The sequence below is a fragment of the Nannospalax galili genome, unplaced genomic scaffold (assembly GCF_000622305.1).
Source record: "Nannospalax galili isolate Female #2095 unplaced genomic scaffold, S.galili_v1.0 scaffold346, whole genome shotgun sequence".
Classification (NCBI taxonomy): domain Eukaryota; kingdom Metazoa; phylum Chordata; class Mammalia; order Rodentia; family Spalacidae; genus Nannospalax; species Nannospalax galili.
This window is the reverse complement of record NW_008357637.1, coordinates 4,727,555-4,735,225: the sequence shown is the minus strand read 5'-3', so window position 1 is coordinate 4,735,225 and position 7,671 is coordinate 4,727,555. Positions and strand designations below refer to the sequence as shown.

Genomic DNA, 7,671 nt, shown 5'->3' with positions numbered 1-7,671 from the left:
CAGTGCTCTTTAACCCTCTGGCATATCCCCCCCCCCCCCCCCCCCCTTTTTTTTTTTTTTTTTTTTTTTTTTTTTTTTTTTTTTTGATTTTTGAGATAGGGTTTACCTGTAGCCCCACCTAGCCCGGAACTCACAATGTGGACCAGGCTGACGTCCATCTGAGATCTGCCTGCCTCTGCCTCTGCCTCCTTAGTGTAGGTTTAAAGGCCTGAGCCACAAAGGCTGCAGCCATCATGCTTACCTTAGAAATGTTTATAAATGAATACAAAGGAACTAGGAATGTAGTGTGTTGGTAAAGTACTTGACTAGGATGCCTTAGGTCCTGAATTCAAACTTCAGTACGATGATGATGATGATGATGATGATGAATAAAAGGAACTATAGACTCAAAGTAAAAATAGATTAGGCATGTTTAGAAAGTCACTCATGGGGCTGGTGAGATGGCTTTCTGGGTAAAGTGCTTTCTATGCAAGCAGGAGGACCTGAGTTTGGATCCCCCAGTACCCACGTAAAAGCTGGGTGTGAGGTGGAATGTGTCTGTAACCCCAGCACTGAAGGGGCTTGGAGACTGGCAGATTCCTGGAGCTTATTGGCCAGCCTGCCTAGCTAAATTGATGCCAAGTACAGTGAGACCCTGTCTCAGAAAATAAGCTGGAGAGTAACGGAGGAAGACAACCAACATTGATCTTTGGCCTGGACAGGTACATGCATGAATGAATGCATAACATGCACACACGCACCCATGCACACACACAGTCACTCATTCCCAGTGTCTAACATACTTGAAGAGCCACTCATGTCCTAATTAAATTAGAATATTATTGGATTCATACCTCCTAGAGATTATGAATCTGAGATAACTTGTTTATAGTGATGTTGGTTGAATTTATGATTTGGTTTGGTTTTGGTCCTAGAGCTCAAACCCAAGTCCTTGCACATGCCAAGCACATGCTTCTACCACTAAGCTACCCAAATTCATTTAAGTACAGAGTTTTAGATTTTTAAATATAGTGTAGAATTGAATCATAAGATTAAAATTAATTATATAGCACGAGGAAGCAGATGGAGATGGCTAGAAAGCCAAAATGGGAAAATTAACCTTCTTACAGCCCCTTAGGGAGACTGTAGTTACTGCTTTTAAATAGAGGTAGGTTTGAGTTTCTCTCTCAATCCCATTCCCCCCCCCCCCAGCCTTTCTGCAGCAGCAAACAAACATGCCAGGCCTGGCAAGCAGTCACACTGCAGGTAGGGCCTATGCAGCTGAGGGATTACTCCCAGCTCCTTCCTTTGGCCTCAAACTCTGCAAAAAAGAATTGAGACTAGAAAATTAACATTTGGTGTTGTCTATTAAGTGTAGATCTTCAGCCAAACCACACATAGTATATAGCAAACTGACTACTTGAGGATGTTAGCAGTGTCGGGCACCTGCTTTCTGCTCTGTATGAAAATAATGCAGTATCTAGTTAAATTACTTTTCTTTCTCATCAAAATACATGTTTTTGTTCACCTTTAATAAAACTAAATTTTCGCTAACCAGCCTCCATCCACAGTGCACAAAGAAGGCTGGGGTTCACCTCAGTGGAGCTGCTCAGGCCCAGCATAGTGCACAAAGGACAGGATGGACCCTTCATGGTTTACCTGGCAGTGGGCAGTTTCATTTTGTTTTGTCTTTAAATAAAAGCCTAATGCTGTGTGCCCATTCTCCTCTACCTTTGATTCGTGACTCATTCATTGCTCATTATCTTACTACTGATTTTTTTTTTTCTTTCCTTGAGCCAGCAAGAAAAGTCTTGCATGAAAGGAATAGGAAACACAGTGAGTTGAGGAGCACAGTACTTAAATACTGTTACTTGGTTTTCATTGGTTGTCTCCTCTCTTACTGTGGCCAGTCTAATCCTGCTTCTTCCTGAAAGTCCCCCTCCCCCTGCAAGTGAGTTCACAGGGCTTCTGTTGCTAGCGGCTGACTGCAGGCAGTATGTAGGCATCTCTCATTCAGAATGGACATTGATATATTGAGCAGAGAAGAAAGCTTTCAGCAATGTACCGTTTGTCAAAATTGCATGGCTTTTTAAAAGGACTCCCAAAGAGAGATGCTGAATGTTTTGTATGTTAGCACCAACTGATTTTTCTCTCCAGACTCTTCAAGTTTTCAGAAGATTAAATATAGAGCCTGTTAAAAAAGGGAAGAAGGAAAATTTGCCTGTAGTCAGCCTCTCCTTGAAGAAGTGCTTCATCGCCCTCCCCACCTCCCGGTGCTGTGGCGTGGCCACGGCTCTCTAGGTTAAGGTTCTGAGCTGTCTGCAGCATGCTCGTGTGTTAGCTGAACAGAGTTCACGACAAACACAGGCTGATACAGGGTTCCTTTCTTTGCTCTGAATTCCAAAATGCCATCCAAAGAGTCTTGGTCGGGGAGGAAAACTAATAGAGCTGCAGTTCACAAATCAAAACAAGAGGGCCGTCAGCAAGATTTATTGATAGCAGCCTTGGGAATGAAACTGGGTTCACAAAAGTCGTCTGTGACAATCTGGCAACCTCTGAAACTCTTTGCTTATTCGCAGTTGACATCACTTGTTAGAAGAGCAACTCTGAAAGAAAATGAACAAATTCCAAAATATGAAAAGGTTCACAATTTCAAGGTAAGAATATTTGCTTCTAGCCTTTTCTTATAAGAAATGCCCAGTATTTGAAATACACAATACTAAAGGAATGCCTTTGATGCCTGTTTTTAAAACTAGGGTAATTTGACTAAAATGTTCTTGCTCTTTAAGGAATGGACCTGTTTTTAGCCTGATTTTATTTAAGGAATGGCTGAATAGAGCTGATAAAAATCCAGCCCCGTTTTCTCTAACGCTGTGCTTAATATTCTGTTTAATCATGTGTACACACTGGTAAGTCTTCACTGATATTATAAAGATCTCCTAATCATGATTTTGGAATTGTTTATTTATGATGATGTAGTATGTCTGAATACCTTTGCTGGCGATTGCAGGAGAGGATTAGGTCTTATCTCTTTGGTTCTGGTAAAAGCCTTTGCTATAGCAGGCATGTGCAGTTGCATCTGGATTGAGCAGATGGTGTGCATTTCCCATAGTTTCTATCTTTTCTCCTCTGTTAATGAATTGACCACAATAAAAGGAGGATGGCTGCTCTGGGACTATAGAGGCTGTGACTCCGGCAGCTTCTCTTCACTTTTTCAGTGTTTGCTTTTACCTTGTATGTGTTTTTAATTATTGTTTTGACATGTCTTGTCTACTGTACCCGAATCCTCTTTCATCAAGATGATATATGTGTTTGTGCAAGCTGTATATGGATCCTGCCTGTACTTAACAGCATGGTATAAGGCCTTGAAGTTGTCCTGTTTACATCCTAGTTCAGGGAGTGTGCAATATGAAGTCAGGCATCAGAAGACCCCGTTAATTCCATGGGTGGATGAGCCAGCATTTCTGTAGTAACTTCCTACAGTTCAAAGTTGCTAAGACATGAGAATCTTCAGTTTAGACAGAATGTCATTAATGCTGATGTTAGAAAGGGACTATTTGGTTACAGAAGGCATTATAGCTGTAAATCCTGGTCTTTGATTTATTAATTTATTCAATTGATTAACATTTATTCAGCATATAGAATGCACCAGACTCTCCAGGAGCTGACTTCATTTCAGATTTGCAAATCATCCTGATTTTTAACACCAGCATTTATTTTACTCAAATGCTAAGTGACCATACCCTCGAGGCACCCTGCATTCTTTGTAGTGAGGAATAGATTATAGTCTTTATATCAGTTTGGGGTTGAGGATGAGAACTTCACCTTTCAACCAGGCTCTAAAACAAAATTGAGGCAGTTCAACACATCAAAATTTGACAGAAAATAGAAATCACGTGTAAATCCATCCTCAGCTACGTTGTCCATTTATTTAAAAAAATTTAAAAGCCTACAGGCCATTAGGCCTGTTTCTTCTTAGATGATATGTAACCAGGTTTTTTTAACCAAGAAAATGCCCCCTCCAAAATGGCTAATTTGGTTCCTAAGCAAGACTCATAATGCACATTTTAAAAATAGCTGAGATTTTTTTTAAAGAATCTTCAAAGAGGTATTTTCCAGTTTATTCAGCAAAACAGGCCTATAAGAGTGCTATTTTAGTGCCAAATCAATCAAATTCATGGTAAACACTTTTTAACAATGTTGGTTGAAAGTAAACAGGTCTATTGAAGAATTTGCATAAAGACATGTTCTCCCCACTCCCTGAGATTGCATCTTCCAGTTACTTATCAATTTAAAATTTTCACATACCCATAATAAGTAAATTCTATGCAGCCAGAAGTACTGACTAAGGGATCAATTTTGACTCTTGCTACCCAGATTGCTGTAAAGATACTTTTTGTCTAGAACTAGGGATTGAACCCAGAGCCTTGTACATGCTATGCAAGCACTGTACCAGTGAGCTGTTCTCCAGCCCCAACATACTTGTTTCTGAGTATTTGGTTTAGTTTTTTGTTTTGTTTTGCTTTGTTTTAAGCACATGAAAGGTAGAAGACCTCTTGCTTCTCTGGAGCTAGAAGATGGAGCCCAGCTAGGGCTCACTCTGACACCCTGTGCTCAAGAAGGGCCTCCTGTGAGACAGTGAGGTGCACGCCATAGTTCTTAAAGTTGTTAATAAGGTTGGAAGTCTTAGAATTCCACTATTCCCATAAAAAATAACTCTTATTTTAGAAATGTGTCTGTGGTGTAGCATTATTTTAAAAGGAGAGAAAAGGAAGAGGGTCATATTTGCCTTTCAAGAATATCCCCCAAAGAATTCCGATGGCTAGCAGGAGTTCTCTCCCACACAGATGCTCACTTAGAAGGATCTTCTTGCTGTACACATATGCAGTCAGAGGTCTGCTGTGGGAAAACTGGAGCGTTTCCATGATGACTGCCACTCGTGACCTGTCAGCATCCTTTCTGTTGGGAGAGTGTGTCCTGTCTAACCTCAAGCCTCTCGCTAAAGCCTCCTTTCAATGTGCTTTTCTCATTTGTGTCTTGAACTGACTGTTACATAATGCTGCTCTGTGGTGTGCACAGCTGTCAGATTTTATTTTGGGGGTGAATCCAACAGCACGGTATACTTTTGCTGAAAGCACTCACCGAGGTGGAAGCCAAATGGAGCAGCTAGACCTCAGTGATAGGAGATTTTTAGGAGAAAAAAATTAAAAAGGACGACTCCCATTCTACTGTTATGTAACCCCCCCCCACTTCTCTTTTGCACTCTTTCCTTCCCTCCCTCTCCCACCTCTGTTGTTACTTATATCACAGGCAGACTACTTATAACTTAGGGAGGTTTTCATTTTAGAGATAAGTATACCACATCCTTTAAAAACTGCTATAAGCTGTCAATGTAAATTAGAGTGAAGTTTTTAAAAATCTAAACAGGATTCTGGATGTTTGTACCACAAGAAATGATAAATGTTGGTGGAGACATGTTTGTCCTGATTTGAATATTAGATATATGTACACATATGATAGCATCAGATAGAACCCCATAATTTTTCATTTGTTTTTACATTATCTTTATACATTAAAAATGATACATATATATTAAGTACCACGTAATATTTCTACATATGTGAATACTGTTTAATTGATATAAAAATTATACATATTAGTTTTAACTGATTAAGCTGTCCTAAGGATTACACTGTCTTGGGCTGGTGAGATGGACCAGCAGGGTTAAGCCACTTGCCTCCAAGTCTGACAGCCTGAGTTTGCTGGAACCCATGTGGTGGAAGGAAAGAACCAACTCCCACAAGTTGTCCTCTGTCCCCCATGTATGCGCCATGGTACCTGCACACCCACAAATACACACACATACTGAAACAAACAAATAAATAATAAATATATAAATAAATGAAGCAACAAAATTACTCTATCCTAATATCATCTATAGAGAAAAAATTTTAAAGCCATCTGATATCCAAAGCAAAGCACAAGCACCCACCTGTCCCACCCTTCACAGTGATTGCATGTATACATTCTGAGGCTCTAGAAAGAATGACTTTAAGACCCAACCTTTGCCCTCAGGAGTTTGCTTGTTACATGCACCAGCTTGAGCAGATTCTTAATCTCTCTAAAGCGCTCTTTCTACATCAGAAAAACCGAGTTCCTGATACATGTAGGTATATGGTACCAATACTTTTATTACAAATTATCCCTGGTTGAATTTTTTTCTGAATTTATACTAAGAATTTCTTTTTTGTTTATTTTATTTATTTATTTAATTATTTTTATTTTATTTGTATGAGCGTATTGCCTGCATGTGTTTAAGTACACTGGTGTCATGCAATGCCCACAGGAGGTCAGAAGAAGGTGTTGGATTCCCCTGGAACTGGAGAGACAACTGTTAGCTGCCATGTGGGTGCTGGGAATTGAACCCAAGTCCTCTGTAAGAGCAGTTAGCACTCTTAGCCTCTGAGCCATCTCTCTAGCCCCTGTTTTATTTATTTTTATGTGTATGAGTGTTTTGCCTGCATGTATGTAAGTGCACCCATGGTGTGCAATGCCTGTGAAGGCCAAACAAGGGCATCAGAGTCCCCTGGAACTGCAGTTATAGACAGTTGTTAACTGTCATATGGTGATGGGAACTGAACCGGGGTCCTCTGAAAGAACAGCCAGTGGTCTTAACCGCTGAGCCATCTCTCTGGCCCCCTTTTCTTTGTTTTGTTTTTGTTTTTAAGATAGGATCTCACCATGTAGCCCAGGTTAGCCTGGAACTCACCATGTAGATGGAACTGACCTTGATCCCACAGAGATCTTCCTGCTTCTGCCTTCTGAGTGCTGGTATTAAAGGTGTGCACAACCATACCTGGCAAGAAATTTCTTGATATGGAAGAGTGTCTGAATCCTATATTTCTTCCCAGCAGCAGAGGTCACAAAGAGATGGAGAACTTTGGTTGATGCTGGGGACTGAGGAAGGCTCTCACCCAGCTCCCAGATAGAGTGAGAGTTAACATCAGAACACTTGAATTTTTCATATGCCACAGAATACAATGAAATTCTCTTTGTTTCTTTTAGTTTCTCCAAATTGAACTATAAAATGCTTTGTCTAGCTGGTTGCTTAATTCAAAAAGTTCTATAACATAAAAATTAAGATTAGACGTAATATTTTAATAACAGCAGAAACCTGGATGCATAGGCAAGTTAAATACTTTATAAAAATTAGCAATTATACCGATGACTTTATATCCATACACAGATGCCAAGGATCCGAGTGCAACTGACCATGACTAGTAATACTCAGATACATACAGATTAGAGACGCGTGCTCCAACATCTAAGTGTTATTAGCAGAAACAATGAGAAAGAAACAGTATATTTTAAAATGAAATGGGGATCTTTTTTAAAGGTTAAAAACTCACTCAATTTTATATCTTACAGGGTTTATACTGAGTTCAATATTGTATAACTGTATTAATTCAACTGTGAACCTAAAAATTTTATAGCCACTCTTGAAAGAGGTGTATCTTTGCTCTGGAAATTGTTTATGAGCATGTTAAAGCTGTAATGAAATGCTTCTAAAAAATAAAAAATATGTATTAATAAAAAAATAGCAATTATAGAGCTGGGTGGGCATAGCTCAGTGGTAGAGCACTTGCCTAGCATGTGTAAGACCTGGAGTTCAATCCCTAAGACGTAGAGTGC

At 39.7% G+C, this 7,671-nt stretch overlaps 1 protein-coding gene across 4 annotated transcripts in view; it reads left to right on the top strand.

Moving 5' to 3' along the window:
* Positions 1-7,671, top strand: part of Chn1 (chimerin 1) — a 193,083-nt gene that overhangs the window by 136,444 nt on the left and 48,968 nt on the right. For 3 of the 4 annotated variants that reach the window (XM_008855298.2, XM_029557250.1, XM_029557251.1), the window contains one exon: positions 2,559-2,636. The exons of the other annotated variant lie outside the window; for it this stretch is intronic. In XM_008855298.2, coding sequence (XP_008853520.1) covers positions 2,559-2,636 — 78 coding nt within the window. The remainder of the gene's footprint in view (positions 1-2,558; positions 2,637-7,671) is intronic. 4 annotated transcript variants of the gene reach the window in all.